General features: G+C 45.6%; 1 protein-coding gene across 2 annotated transcripts in view; it reads left to right on the top strand.

The window, feature by feature from the left end:
- NXF3 (nuclear RNA export factor 3) overlaps positions 1–10429 on the top strand; it is a 45840-nt gene extending 35411 nt beyond the window's left edge. For both annotated transcript variants that reach the window (XM_050775947.1, XM_050775948.1), the window contains exons 2-20: positions 1423–1591; positions 1807–1960; positions 2605–2688; positions 2795–2899; positions 3024–3104; positions 3225–3294; positions 3451–3539; positions 3920–4029; positions 5623–5659; positions 6022–6090; positions 6170–6225; positions 6368–6475; positions 6596–6654; positions 6764–6879; positions 6975–7017; positions 7606–7678; positions 8492–8621; positions 9950–10010; positions 10252–10429. In XM_050775947.1, coding sequence (XP_050631904.1) covers positions 1423–1591; positions 1807–1960; positions 2605–2688; positions 2795–2899; positions 3024–3104; positions 3225–3294; positions 3451–3539; positions 3920–4029; positions 5623–5659; positions 6022–6090; positions 6170–6225; positions 6368–6475; positions 6596–6654; positions 6764–6879; positions 6975–7017; positions 7606–7678; positions 8492–8621; positions 9950–9961 — 1565 coding nt within the window. In that variant the 3' untranslated portion in view covers positions 9962–10010; positions 10252–10429. The remainder of the gene's footprint in view (positions 1–1422; positions 1592–1806; positions 1961–2604; positions 2689–2794; positions 2900–3023; positions 3105–3224; positions 3295–3450; positions 3540–3919; positions 4030–5622; positions 5660–6021; positions 6091–6169; positions 6226–6367; positions 6476–6595; positions 6655–6763; positions 6880–6974; positions 7018–7605; positions 7679–8491; positions 8622–9949; positions 10011–10251) is intronic.
- Positions 10430–15725: the final 5296 nt, after the last annotated feature.

Here is a 15725-nt window from a genome sequence, read left to right as displayed (position 1 = left end):
ACTGTGTTAGCCAGGATGGTCTCGATCTCCTAACCTCGTGATCCACCCATCACGGCCTCCCAAAGTGCTGGGATTACAGGCATGAGCCACCGCCGGCTGGCTAATTAAAAAAAGAAATAATTTTGTAGAGGCCGGGCACAGTGGCTGAAGCCTGTAATCCCAGCAGTTTGGGAGGCCAAGGTGGGCAGATCACTTGAGGTCTGGAATTTGAGACCAGCCTGGCCTGGAGGTCTGGAATTTGAGTCCCAGAAATAAGGAGAGGGAACAGTGGAGAAGTAGTATTAGATATGCTTACCACATGTTTTTTGTTTTTGTTTTTTGTTTTTGTTTTTTGTTTTTTTTTGAGACAGAGTCTCGCTTTGTCCCCCAGGCTGGAGTGCAGTGGTGCGATATTGGCTCACTGCAAGCTCTGCCTCCTGGGCTCACTCCATTCTCCTGCCTCAGCCTCCCAAGTAGCTAGGACTACAGGTGCCCGCCATCAAGCCCGGCTAATTTTTTGTATTTTTAGTAGAGACAGTGTTTCACCATGTTAGCCAAGATGGTCTCGATCTCCTGACCTCATGATTCACCCACCTTGGCCTCCCAATGTACTGGTATTACAGGCAAGAGCCAACGCGCCTGGCCACGCTTACCACTCTTTTTAAATTCTCTCTTTCACTCTTCTGGTAATTAATTTCCATAAGTATGTCTCTCCAAGATTCATTCTGGATATTTTCTTCAGCAATGTTTTCATTTATCTGATTCTTCTTTGAGGCAGGGAACTTGCCTTTGACCCTTGAGCCATAATACCAAGCTTTTAGGGTAGATTTTATTATTCTCCAAGTAGAGGTGGGAATTGAGGGTTAGAAATGATAAGCAATTTGTTCCAGGTTACCCAGAATGAAAAGGGCAGAGCAAGGACTATCATCATAGATCAGCATCACCCAAACCCAAACCCTTTCTGCCGTGCTTGTTTTTTCCTTGGCTGTGAATGTTCCCCAACTCTCATCTCCCAGGAGGTGAAACCACAGTGAAGTCTTTCAACTTTTTTGGCACTGTGATATATTTCTTTCTAGATTATAAAAAATCACCAGCCTGGGCAACACAGGAAGACCCCATTTCTAAAAAAAAAAAAAAAAAAAAAAAAATCAGCCAGATGTGGTGGCATGTGCCTGTAGTCCCAGCTGCCTGGGAGGCTGAGGTGGGAGGATCTCTTGAGCCATAGAGGACAAGGCCACAGTGAGCGGTGATCATGCCACTTGCACTACAGTCTGGCAATAGAGCCAGATCTTGACTCTAAAAAATAAATAAATAAATAAATAAATAAATAAATAAATAAACAAACAAACAAACAAACATCAGTGAATTTTTTCATTATCCATTATATTTTCCCAAGATTTTTTTCTGGTATTCTAAGTGTTGATGTGCTGTTCTCAATTTAAGGTCACACTGATCAAGTTGCTCAAAGAAGAGCAAGATGTTCGGATATTTACCAAAGGAGATTGAGCAGTAGGTCTGAAAAAGTCAATCCTGGCATACATTCTTCATCCCATCAGCAGCAAGATGGAGAAGCAGCAATGCATGGTGCCCACATGGACTCTTCAGTAAGATAGTAAGTGACCAGTCAGCATGGCTGGAATGTACCAGCCGATGAAATACATAAGCATGTAGCTGAATATGTCATTCTTTCCAACTTGACAGAGAGAGAATGACAGAACTCGATTAATGGTTGAGCAAACTTCATTGTAGCCCTGGTATCAGTGGATCAAATGTGTGTAAAAGACTTTCAGAGCATATGTGAACTACCTTTTCTCCATTTGCTCACAGCACTCCCTATGCTATTTCACCCTATAATCGGAAAGGCAGTTTTCGTAAACAAGACCAAACCCATGTTAACATGGAGAGCGAGCAAAAACCTCCAGAGAGAAGAATGGAGGGGAACATGCCAGATGGGACCTTAGGGAGCTGGTTCAAGATCACAGTGAGTGTCCTGGCAAAATGGATCTAACGTTTCGAAGGAGAACAGGGGTAACTGTGTTGGATTTGTGTAGACACTAGATCCTTTTGTAAGGGCAGGAAAGTTTGTAATCTGTCCTTTATTACTAGGAGTTAACATCCTAGATCATCTAAGAGTAAATTCAGAGAAGCAATGTAAAGGGAACAGACTGACTGCAGAGAGAACGGAAGAGGTCATTTACAATCAAAGGAGGAAACGAATGCTAAGGAGATAGAGTATCTCCACACCGGATGCTTCAGTTTGGCTCAAACTAAGGGTGTGAGGGGTTGAATTAGTGGGGTCCTTGTCAAAGGGGCAGGCCTGGTCTGCCTTAGGTAAACTCTTGTGGGACTTTATAAAAGAAAACTCATATTAAACATCTTAAATTGATTATTTTAAGAAAACTGAATAGTAAGAAAGGGTATTTAGGAAATCCATGTGTGCTTAGAAATAATAGATATTAGAAATGATGAATGACATAATAATGAAATACATAAGTTAGCAATAATGGATGTTGTCCTATCTTCAACTATTTTAAAGCCTGAAAGGAACATATTTGGGTCCAATTTTAATGTTTAATTCCATTATGTCAGTCTCCTTTCCTCACTCATTCTTTCTTTCACTCATAGGTTCCCTTCGGCATAAAATACAATGAGAAGTGGCTGCTGAATTTGATTCGGAACGAATGCAGTGTACCCTTCATCCCAGTTGAAGTAAGAAAGGACCATGAGGCAGACGAGAAAAAACAGGACAGGTTGGGGACTGGATGAGCAGAGACTCTGGCCTCATATTTTATTTCTCTTGCAACTCTCCCTATAGTTTCACTATGAAAACATGCATGCCAGCTTCTTTGTGGAGAATGCCAGCATCGCCTATGCACTGAAGAATGTCAGTGGCAAGATTTGGGATGAGGATAATGAAAAGGTGTGTGTCAAGTGAATGACCAAGGCCAGCATTGAGCAAGAGGGCAGAGCAAGTGTGAGGTCTTACTTGATCTTGGGGCTCAAAGTTCCTAGTGCTTACTCAGCCCCTCTTGCGTTCTCTGCAGATATCAATCTTTGTCAACCCTGCTGGTATACCCCACTTTGCGCAGAAGGAGCTGAAGTCAGAAAAGGTGGAGAAGATAAAGGTAATACAGACTCATGGCAAGTTGTTCACACAAAGCCAGACCCACCGCTTCTTCCCTACCTATTGTCCCCTTCACCACCTCAACTTCAGAGCCTCTGAAAACCATCTCTATACTCTGCAGCTGGCCATGAACCAACAGTGTGATGTCTCCCAGGAAGCTCTTGATATCCAGAGACTCCCCTTTTACCCAGGTATGGCTGATAACAGTAATTCTATGGCAGATGAGGGCAGAGGTGTCTGTGTGAGATGGAGACTTAGAGTTGGCAACTTGGGGAGGAGTTAGTGCTGATGCTGTACCAGGCAGGTCCCTCTCAGACTTCTGATTTTCTCCTCTCTGCTTTCTGGAGACATGATGACCCGTGATACTAAAATGGCGTCGAATCCTGGAAAGTGCATGGCTGCCTCCCTGCACGTCCATGAAGAGAACATACCTATGGTGAGGCCTTAGGCTCATGCTGTGATTGAGGGTGAAAGTGGAAGAGATTAGCTAGGAGGCTAATTGGTCTAAGATATCCCCTGTTGGGGGCCTTCACTCTTAATTCTTAATTCATGCCTCATCATAGCTTTTGCCCTTGAACCCAAACAGCAACAAAGCCTCCCAGAAGCTTGACATTATGCCAAAGGCCCCCGACATTAACAAGCTGAATTTCTTGAAAAATAAAATGATCGTTTTTTCAAGAAAAAGGGAGAGGAGGGTTCATTAGGGTAGTGACAAGAGGCAAGGAAGTGGATTTGTTGGCAAGGGAGGAGACTGAGGGTGCAGGGCCCTCCGGCTGCTCTTTCCTGGGTCTATGTGGTTCTTCTGCATAATTGCAGGTGATGTCTGCAGTGGGGATGGACAAATGGAAAGGGACAGAGCCAGGAGAGAAGTGTGCGGACAGAAGCCCAGTGTGCACCACCTTCTCGGATAACTCCAGCAACATAAAGTCAGTCGTACCCTCTGTCACCGCCTGGGGCCCTGACCTGTGCTTGATAGTGCCCTTCTGCAGGAGGAGGCAGCACTGGTCTTCTGGGAGGACCACAGACCCTCTCCTTCCCCCTCGCCCCACTCCTCTCTCTGTGTCACTCACTCATCTGTGCTTAGAGGTCTCCTTTCCTTCCTCTGACATGCTGCCCTTTTCACCTGCTCTGGGATGCGTTTCCCGCCTGTCTCCACCCAGCCTCCTTCAGCGTGCCCTCTGTGAGTGTGCACCAGGAAGCAGGACTTCCCCACCTCCCCAGGACCAGCAGTATTCAGGTGCTGGTGCGCTGGACCCAGAAGAGTCCTCCAGCCCAGGTCTTCATGCTGAGACAGGCCTTCCTGCCTCCATGCTGAGACACGGTTTCCCTCCCCTGTCCTGAAGGGGATTCTCCTTCTCTTGCTCCAAATAGGTTCTCCCACCCGTCCTGAGCTGGCATGGGGGCTTCCCTGCCCCATACTGAGGGCTGAGGCCCTGGGTGGCTGCTGTCATGCCATCTCTTCTCTGGCCCAATGCCAGGAGCTGGGCCCTCCTCGGGGAGAAACCTGGGTTTCCTGAGTCAGGGGACCAAAAGTGGGCCACCTTCCCGAGGCAGGAGTGGATGGCAGAGGGCAGAGGAGGTTGAGGAGACAGGCCTCTCGGGGCGCTGTCTCTCCTTCCCTCCACAACTCACATTGTCTTGCCTGGGCCCTCAGAGGAGTCCTGGGTAGCCCAAGACAGGTAGCATTCTTCGGTCAAGGCGTCAGCACAGAGGGGCACAGGTGTCAGGGACCATCACAAGAGAATGCAGTGGTCGGGAGAGGGGGTCCCCAGACTCTGAACCCCATGCTGAGCTAGGGCCTGACCCTTCACTCCTCCATTTCCCATGCCCAGCTCAGACTGAGCTCACACAGGTGAGAAAGGCTCCAGCTGCATCCAGTGGGCCCCAGCCCAACAGGTGCATGTTTTCCTTACCTGCCTCGGTCCCCAGGACCAGCCGGGGGCGGTGAGGGAAAGGGCTGCAGCAGGGGCGCCCTTTTCTTCTCTCTTCCTCCTTGAACTCCATCACCATGGTACAGCGTCTTTCCCTTCCCTTTACTTTGCATCCTGTTTCTCCCTTGTCTCTCCTCTCCTATGGCTCACCTGTCTCTCCCTCCCCTGCCTTCACCCCGTTTCTGCCATCATCCCTCTGTCTTCCCCTTCCTGCCTCCTGAGCCTGCATCACCACCCTCCCTGTCCCAGCATCCTGGGCCGTCCCTAAGAGCTGACCTGGTCTTGGACAGGGCCAGGCCAGGCAGATTGATGGACACCCAGTGAGGTAGCAGAGCCCTGGGCTCCCACCCCATTTCCTGCTCCCTGTGGAGCCTTCATTGGGGACCTGGACAAAAGTGAGAGAGGGATGGAGGGAGGGGAAGAAAGTCCTGAAGCCTGGGCTCTCAATGCAGGGTTGCAGGGGCAGGGACTCCGGAGTGTAGGTGGACACACTGCACTGTGTCTCTGATGTAGGTGTGATTGCTCCCATGAGGAGGACAGCTCCACAGTTTCACTTACCGTTGTCCATTTTGTTTTGATTTTCGGCAGCTCCATCCTGGAATTGTTCCCCAAATTATTATGCCTGGTAAGCGTATTCCTTGATCATTGACTTTCCTAATTGGGATTGATGCTGCCCCCAACTGCCCCAAACCCCTTTAGATATTGTCCCAGTTACATTTATGGATCTAACCCTTAAACCTCAAGGGAGGGGGGAAGGTGATACAGTCCCATGTGGGAACTTGGCAGAGCCTGTGGAGCTTCTTCACACAAGTTCACAACAGCCTTCAGGTGGCGGCAATGCTGACTGTAGTAATCTTGCCCATGTAATTTCCAGAACGCTTTCACACCTGATTTCTGATCTCACCCTCTCCTGGGTCTTTCCTTTTCCCTAATTATCCAGTGCCACCTCCCTACTTTGCACTATTGACTTCCTCTTGCCTTCCCCAGGATGGCCAGCAGTCACCCAGACCAACTCTGTGTGGTACTGAAGCCCACAAGACGTTACCAACCTGTAAGGTGAGAAGAGAGGATCCAGCAGGGTGGTGCATGAGAAAGGGGGGGTACCATCTGTGGTCCTGGGGACTCTTTATTCCAGGGAAGCTTCTTTGGATCTGAGATGTTGAAGAATCTGGTCCTGCAATTCCTGCAGCAGTAAGTATCCCTGGGAATCTGAGGCAAGAGAGGGTTAGGTCAGATGAGGTTACCCAAGTACAAGTCTGCCCACAGTGAGACTTTTAAGTCTCATTTGGCACCCAGGCCACAGAGATAGCCTATTCTCATTGGTCCCCAACAGGTATTACTTGATCTATGACTCTGGAGATCGACAGGGTCTCCTTAGTGCTTACCATGATGAGGCCTGCTTCTCCCTGAGCATTCCCTTCAACCCCGAGGACTCAGCCCCGTGAGTATTATAGCTCAGACCCTGGTCTGGGGCCGTGTGACTCCCCTGCAGAAAGACACCAACTCCTGGAAATGCCCTCGCTGGCCAGACCACCCACTCCTGCTCCTCTTTTTCTCCTAGGAGCAGCTTGTGCAAGTACTTCAAGGATAGCAGGAATATAAAAATTCTCAAGGACCCCTGTAAGTGTGTGATGGAGAAGACTGGGCAGGGTAAGCAGGTGTGACAGGAACAATCACACAACCGAAGTGTGGCAGCCCCCCAAATCCTTGCTTCTCTTCTCCTCTACAGACCTGAAGGGGGAGCTGCTGAGGCACACAAAACGTGACATTGTGGACTCCCTCAGTGCGTTGCCCAAAACTCAGCATGACCTCAGCTCCTTCCTGGTGGACATGTGGTGCCAGACGGTGAGTACCTGCTTCCTCCCTCGGGCAGGCCCAGAGAGCCAGAGGTGGGTAGGAGGTTAAGGGAGATCCTGAGCACCTGAGCTCTTCCCTTTCAGGAATGGATGCTCTGCTTTTCTGTCAATGGGGTATTCAAGGAAGGTGAGTGTCTGTAGAGTCCCTTCCCCAGATCCCCCACTGCTCCCTCCCCCTGGCTGGGCTCCCTCTCAGAACTCCCCCAGCTTCCCTGATTTCGTTCCTTTCCTTCCTCTTGTTCCCTCTGTGTTTTCCCACCCCCACTCTGCCCTCAAACCACCCTGATCTGACCTAGGTCCACGCCTGTCTGCCCTGCACAGCTCAGGCTTGCATTAAGGTCACAGACTGTGGAGTCTGACAGCTCTCATCCCAGGTCCTTACTCTGTGAACTTGTGCTAGTTACTTAACCCTTCACTTTCCTCATTTGCACAATAGGGCTAATAATAACCCATCTCTTGGGCTACTGTGATACAGGAATCAAGTGAACTTGTGGTTTTCACAGGGCCCCACACATGATAGGGGCCCTATCACTGGGAGCGGATTATTCCTGTTGTTGCCCTCCCCATTCCTACCACATCTGCCTGACTCCAAGTGAGCAATTATCCTGGCCTGGCCCCCTTCTGTGTGAGTGTCAAGCAAGACTGATTGGGGAACACCGTGTGAACATGTAAAGCCTGTGCAACTCTAAGGCAATGTTGTTTGTTGTCTTTGAAGTGGAAGGACAGTCTCAGGGTTCTGTTCTTGCCTTCACTCGGACCTTCATCGCTACCCCTGGCAGCAGTTCCAGGTTAGTGCTGTGTTGTGGGTGGGAGCACCCATCCCGGCCTGGGGCCAGTGGTGTGGGAATGTGGTGGTGCAGTCCTCGGGGTGTTCTCAATGTTGTAAAAAACCAACAGTCTAGTGTAATAGTTAAGAGTATGGGCCAGGAGCAGTGGCTCATGCCTGTAATTCCAGTATTTTAGGAAGCTGAAGGTGGGAGGATTGCTTGAGCCCGAGAGTTTGAGACCAGCCTAGGCAACACAGTGAGACCCTATCTCTACAAAAACACTAAAAATTAGCTGGATGTGGTGGTGTGCATCTATCATCCTGCCATTCAGGAGGTTGAGGTGGAAGGGTCTTGACCCCAGGAGGTTGAGGCTGCAGTGAGCCTAGATCACATCACTGCATTCCAGCCTGAGTGAGACCCTGTATTGAAAAAAATTTTTTTAAATGTGTGGGCTCTGGAGTCAGAGTATGAGTTCTTTCCTGATGCGATACTCACTGTGACTTTGGTCGAGGCATATGACCTTTTTGTAATTCAGAATCTTCCTTTGAAACTGGTGATTACACTGTCTATTCCCTTGGGCTATTGTAAAGGGCAAATGTGAGTGTAAAACCATCCTTGGGTTGTAGGTAAACCTGCAAAACTGGTGAAGCATATAGGCAGTCTCTCCAAAGGTGGGCTCTGTGGGAGGGTTAGAGGGTACCAGCCAAAAAGCTAGGAGGCAGGCACAGTAGAGGTATCAAAGAAATCAGGTTTCTGAACAGTAGAAAAAGATTCTTGTAGGGGGTGGGGAGATGTCCTTCTCTCCAGCTACCTGATGGCCCATTTTTCCTCCAGTCTGTGCATCGTGAATGACAAGCTCTTTGTGTGGGATACCAGCCACCAAGGGACCCAGAGTGCCTTATTCACCCTAGTGCCCACAGCCTTCTCCAGCGTGCCTGCTTTCTCCCAGGAGCAGCAGAAAATGGTGCAGGTTTTCTCTGTCCAGTCGGGGATGAACTACCAGTTGTCTCAGAAGTGAGTGCTAGGCCGGGCGTGGTGGCTCACGCCTGTAATCCCAGCACTTTGGGAGGCCGAGGTGGGCGAATCACGAGGTCAGGAGATCGAGACCATCCTGGCTAACATGGTGAAACCCCATCTCTACTGAAAATAGAAAAAAAAATTAGCCGGGCGTGGTGGCGGGCGCCTGTAGTCCCAGCTACTTGGGAGGCTGAGGCAGGAGAATGGCGTGAACCCAGAAGGTGGAGCTTGCAGTGAGCTGAGATTGCGCCACTGCACTCCAGCCTGGGCAACAGAGCAAGACTCCGTCTCAAAAAAAAAAAAAAAAAAGAAGTGAGTGCTGGGTGTGTATGGTGATCAGTGATTGGTATGCGCTGGGAGGAGCAGGGGAATGAATAATGGGAACTTGCAGATCGTTGGCTTTGCTTCTTTATTTCACTCAGTATCAAACTGTACATTTCCCTTTTGGTATATATTCAGCTACCTAGTTATTTTGAACAGGTGTACAGTACTTCTCTGAATTCTGTCAATTGAGAAAAATGACGAGACAAGTCTCAATCATTTTAGGAGGTTTATTTGCCAAAGTTAAGGACATGTGCCGGGGAGACAGGTCTATGCCTTTCAAAGATGATTTTGAGGACTCTGGATTTAAAGGGGAAAGGGTAGGATATTGAGAAGTACACAATTTTCATGTAAGGGGGAGGGTAGGGAAAGATAGTTACTCATGCCTTTGTCTGGCTCAGTGAATCTGCATTTTTTTATATAAAGATGACAGACAAAATGGGGCCGGGGAACAATCAGATATGCATTTGTGTCTGGTGGACAGGGGGGTGACTGTACCTGTAAAGATAAGCTATCAATTTACATTGTCGTGGTGAAATTTTAATAGAAACACCTTACGGTAAAGATCTTGCAGCTCACGAGAAATTTCCTTGTGGACAAAATATGGGGGAGGTGTGTAGCTTTTCATCTTATAGCCATCTTATTTAGGAACCGAAAGAGGAGGCAGGTTTGCATGACCCAGTTCCCAGCTTGACTTTTCCCTTTAGCTTAGTGATTTTGGGATCCCAAGATTTATTTTCCTTTCACAGTTCCGTGGATCCTGTTCCTTTGTTGGTAGACATTTGGCTTTTCAGGGTTGGTAGACATTTGGCTTTTCACAGGGTTCCTTCTGCTGCAATAAATTCCAGAAAACACAGACATGTTTCTGTTGCATAGATTAAGAAATGGCATTGTATTGTCAGAGTGTCTCCACTTGGGTCCTAATGGATGTTACCTGTCCTTCCCCCACCACAGCTGCCTTCATAACAACCAGTGTGACTACGTCCAAGCTCCTCGTGTTCTTGCACGGCCCAAGGTGAGGTCTAGGAATTCAGGCCAAGTGAGCAGAGGTTGGGTGACCTGGGGATGGAACTTTGGGCTTCCGGCTCTGCTGCTCTCCCAGCTCCCTCCTGCACTTCCTCTCGGCCAAGGGCAAGATCCCAGAGAAGGCCCTCACATAGACTGACCTAGGATTCTGAAAACAAAGCCCTAAGAGGAAATCCTTAAGTGTCATAATCTTCAGCCTCATCATCTTTCCTGTATTTTTATTCCAATAGATGTATTTCCCTGTGACTGAACCAGGAGATCTGGCTCGGGCTAAGAAACCAAAGCCCAACTCACAGGGTTGACTCTCATCCTTCCAAAGGGGCCAGTTCTGTGCACTTGTCCACCCCTGTCACCCCCAGGATCTCTGTTTCTTTTCACAATAAAGAATGATGTTGCTTGTTATGTCAATTCCCTGCAAAATCCATTTGAGTCAGGCATTATAATCTCTGTTCTACGGAAAAGGAAAGGAATATTCAGAGAGAATGAGTAACTCCTGGGAAATCCTAGAGTAGAGTCTCAAATCTTGGACCCAGCCTTAGGACAGAGCTGTGCTCCAGAGGGCCATGTGGCTTCCAAGGTGGGGAGTGCTCTCTAACCCTGTTAAACCTGGAGGCTAATATTCTATGTCCCTAGTCCATCAAGTAAGATATTTTTTATGCAGAGAACATTATTACTTTCTTAGCCATACAAATCTATTCAAATTTAAAAACAACCCATTTGAGGAAAAATAGCATTAAAGAATGCATGAAAACCTGGGAAGAAAAAATTGCCCACATATATGATGGACATAGGATTAATAGTCTTCATATATAAAGAAATCAGTAGAGAGAAGGGAAAGTGATATCGATCTCAAATCGTTATAAAAAGCTATTGCAGCCGGGCATGGTGGCTCAAGCCTGTAATCCTAGCACTTTGGCAGGCTGAGGCAGACGGATCACTTGTCAGGTGTTCAAGACCAGCCTGACCAAAATGGTGAAACCTTGTCTCTACTAAAACTACAAAAATTAGCCAGGTATGGTGATACATGCCTGTAGTTCCAGCTACTCTGGAGGCTGAGGCAGGAGAATCGCTTGAACCCAGGAAACAGAGGTTGCACTGAGCCGAGATTGCACCACTGCACTTCAGCCTGCGTGACAGAGCAAGACCCTGTCTCCAAAATAGTAGTAATAATAATTTCAAAGTAAAAAATAAAAAGCAATTGCAGTGGCCCCCCAAAATCTATGAAAAGCTATCCAACTATAATAACTACAAAAACATAACTGCAGTCGTTGAGATAAGGTGGTAATTTAGAAGAAAAAGCTAAAAACATTTTCAGAAAAATAACATTGTGTGTGTGCACGCACATGTGCATGTGGGGAATCGTGTCTGTATTGACGTAGTAGTTTCCTAGAGCTGCCATAATAAAGTACCACAAACTAGGTGGTTTAAAACTGCACAGATTTCTTTTCTTACAGTTCTGGAGGTCAGAAATCCAGAATCAAGATGCCAGTAGGGCCATGCTCAGGTCCAAAGGCTCTAGCGGAGAATTCTTCCTTGCCTCTTCCAGCTTCTGGTTGCTGCTGATGATTTTTAGCTTGTGGCAGCATAACTGGTATCTCTGCCTCCATCTTCACATTGTCTTTTTTTCAGTGTCTTCTTTCCCTTTCAAAGTCACTCACTGGATTTATAGTTCACCCTAATCCAGGGTAATTTCATATCTAGATCCCTACATTAATATCTGCAAAGACATTTATTCCAAATAAAGTCCCATTCTGAAGTTCCAGGTGACATATCTTTTGGAGGCCACTCTTCAACCACCTACATTGTACCCTCTGGTCCCTGAAAATTCCTATCCATCTAATGTGAAAAATACGTTCACCCCATCCCACCATATCCAAAAGTTAATGCAGTCCAGCATCAACTGTAAGTCAAATATCCTGTCTAAATGCCATCAACTCAAAAAGTCCCAAATATCATCTAAATCAGGTATGAGTGAAATCTGATCTATGAACCATGTAGGGGCAAAATTCCTTTCCATCTGTGGACTTGTAAAACCAGAAAACAAGCAACCTGCTTCCAAAATTCATTGGCAGGACAGGTATAGAATACACATCCCCATTCTGAAGGGGAGAATATGAAATAATAAAAGCAGTCACTGATTCAAGCATGTTTGAAATCTAGCAGGGTTTTGCTGGGCGTGGTGGCTCACACTTATAATCCCAGCACTTTGGGAGGCCGAGGCAGGTGGATCACTTGAGGTCTGGAATTTTAGACCAGCCTGGCCAACACGGTGAAACCCTGTCTCTACTAAAAATACAAAAATTAGCCAGGCATGGTGGCAGGCACCTGTAATCCTAGCTACTCGGGAGGCTGAGGCAGGAAAATTGTTTGAACCCGGGAGGTGGAGGTTGCACTGAGCCAAAATCACACCACTGCACTTCAGCCTGGGCGACAGAGTGAGATTCTGCCTCAAAAAACAAAAAACAGAAACCTGGCAGGGTTTCAAGGCCTGAGAATTACCCTCTGTGGCTTGATGCTTTATTGTCTGGGCCACAAAGGCATCACTGCTCTACTGGCCTCCTCCTCTGTATCCATGGCTCTGCCCTCTGAGTCTTTCTTCCTTTATCTTAAAGGATGTCAGATGTTAACAGTCAGGTAACTCTATCATCCTTTTTACTGCCTGTAGAATCCTAGATGTCTGATAGCTTTCTTTCATTTTTCCCTTTTTTTGTTTTCTTCAGGTCAAGCTGGCAGTGTTTTTAGTGGTATAACGTTCTTCTAAAAAAAACCTTGTGGGTCTCCTGTGTGTGTCAAAGGGATCCATGCCATCAGACGAGGATTATCCACAAATCCTTTCTGGATACTATATATTTTTCCTTGATTGGGCTTAGAGGATTGATTGGATTTATTAATCACACATTAAATGTCTTTAGCACAAGGTATCCAGCCACACTCTTGGCTCTTTATCCAAAACACACTTAAAATCTTTCATGTGTTTATTACTACTTGTATGTCTTCTTTGGAGAAATGTGTAAGTCCTTTGCCCATTTTTGAATTGGGTTGTTTTCTGTTGTTGTTCTTGCTGAGTTGTGGGAGTTCTTTATATTTTCTAGATATTAATCTCTTATCAGATATATGATTTGAAAATATTTTCCCTTTTCATTCCATTGCTACATCCTCTGATGCACAAAAGTCTTTCATTTTGATGTAGTACAATTTATCTGTTATTTTCTTTTGTTTCCTTTTCTTCTAGTGTCATATCCAAGAAATCATTGTGACATCCAATATTATGAGGCTTGTCCCTGTGTCTTCTGCTAAGAGTTTCATGCTTTTAGCTCTTATAATTTTATCTTTCATCCATTTTGAGTTAATTTTTGTTTATGGTATAATGTAAGGGTATAACTTCATTCTTTCCTGTGTGGATATCCAGTTTTCCCAACAACATTTGCTGAAAAGACTGTACTTTCCTCACTGAACAGTCTTTGCACCCTGTTGAAAAGCATTTGACCATTTATGCCAGGATTTGTTTTTAGACTACCAATTCTATTTGTTTACATGTCTGTTATTCTGCCAGTACCACTGTTTTGATTACTGTAGCATTGTATTAAGCTTTGAAATCAGGATGTGGGAGACTTCAAACTTTGTTCTTTTTCAAGATTGTTTTGGCTAATTGGGTCCTTTGAGTTTCCATATGAATTTTAGGATAGATTTTGATTTCTGCAAGAAAATCATTGTGATGTCGATAGGGATTGCATTGAATCCATAGATCACTTTGGGTAGTATTGATATTTTAACAATGCAATGTCTTCTAATCCATGAACACAGGATGTCTTGCATTTATTTGTCTTCTTAAATTTCTTTCAGTAACATTTTGTACTTTTTAGTGTACAAGTCTTTCGCTTCCTTGGTTAAGTTTAATCATAAGTACTTTAAATGGAATAGTCTTTTAATTATTCTTTCAGATTGCTCACTGTTAGTGTATAGAAATGTAAATAATTTTTTTTTAAGAGCCAGAGTTTCACTCTGTCACTCAGGCTGGAGTGCAATGGTGTGATCATAGCTTACTGTAACCTTGAACTCCTGCACTCAAGCAATCCTCCTGTTTCAGCCTCCTGAGTTGCTAGGACTATAGGCATGTACCACCACAGGTGGCTAATTTTTAAAATAATTTTTTTTGTAGATCAGAGTCTTGCTATATTGCCCAGGCTGGTCTCAAACTCATGGCCTCAAGCAATCCTCTCACCTCAGCCTCCCAAAGTGCTGGGATTACAGGAATGAGTTACTACACCCAGCCTTGTATATTGATTTTGTATCCATCAACATTGCTGAATTCATTTATTACTTCTCACAGATTTTTGGTGGAGTCTTTAGGATTTTCCACGTATAAAATTATTTCCACTGCAAACAGAACTAATTTTATTTCTTGTCTAACTTGAATGCCTTTTTACTTATTTTGCTTGCTTAATTGTTCTGGCTAGGACTTCCAGTACTGTGTTGAATAGAAATGGCATGAGTGGGCATTCTTTTCTTATTCCAATCTTAGAGGAAAAATTTTCAGTCTCTCACCATTGAGTATGATTTTACTCATGGGTTTTTCATATATGGCCTTTATTACGTTAACATAATTTCCTTCTATTCCTAGTTTATTGAGTGTTTTCAATTGTGAAAGGGTATAAGTTTTGTCAAATGCTTTTTCTAAATTGAGATAATTATGTGCATTTTCCCCCTTCATTCTGTTAATGTGGTACATTACATTACTTGATTTTTATATGTTGAAGCACACTTGTATTCCAGGAATAAATCCCACTTGGTCATCGTGTATAACCTTTTAATATCCTGTTGAATTTAGCTTGCAAGTAGTTTTTTGAGGATATTTGCATCAGTATCCATAAAGGGTACTGTTCTATAGTTTTCTTGTAATACCTTTGAAATTATTTCAAAAGTTATATTTACACTGCACTATAGTCTATTAAGTGTGCAATAGCATTATGTTTAGAAAAATGTAGGCTCGGCACGTGGCTCACGCCTGTCATCCCAGCACTTTGGGAGGTCGAGACGGGTGGATCACGAGGTCAGGAGATCGAGACCATCCTGGCTAACACGGTGAAACCCCGTCTCTACTAAAAATACAAAAAACTGGCTGGGCATGGTGGCGGGCACCTGTAGTCCCAGCTACTTGGGAGGCTGAGGCAAAAGAATGGCGTGAACCTGGGAGGTGGAGCTTGCGGTGAGCCAAGATCGTGCCACTGCACTCCAGCCTGGGGACAGAGCGAGACTCCATCTCAGGAAAAAAAAAAAAAATGTAAATAGCCTAATTTTAAAACACTTTATTGCTAAAAAATGCTAATGATCATCCGAGCCTTCAGTGAGTCATAATCTTTTTGCTGAAAGGATAAGTGGTCTTACCTCAATGTTAACGGCTGCTTGTTGATCAGGGTGATGGTTGCTGAAGATTGGGTTGGTTGTGGCAATCTGTTAAAATAAGGCAACAATGGCTGGGTACAGTGGCACATGCCTGTAGTCCCAGACACCTGGGAGGCTGAGGAGAGAGTATCCCTTGACTACAGAAGTTTGAGTTCAGCCTGGTCAACCTAGTGAGACCTCTGACTCTTACATTTAAAAAAAGACAACAATGAAGTGTTTTTTTTCTTGCTCTGTCGCCCAGGCTGGAATGCAGTGGCATGATCTCCACTCACTGCAAGCTCCGCCTCCCAGGTTCACACCA

Source organism: Macaca thibetana, chromosome X, assembly GCF_024542745.1.
Source record: "Macaca thibetana thibetana isolate TM-01 chromosome X, ASM2454274v1, whole genome shotgun sequence".
NCBI lineage: Eukaryota > Metazoa > Chordata > Mammalia > Primates > Cercopithecidae > Macaca > Macaca thibetana.
This window is presented reverse-complemented; position numbering and strand designations above follow the sequence as displayed.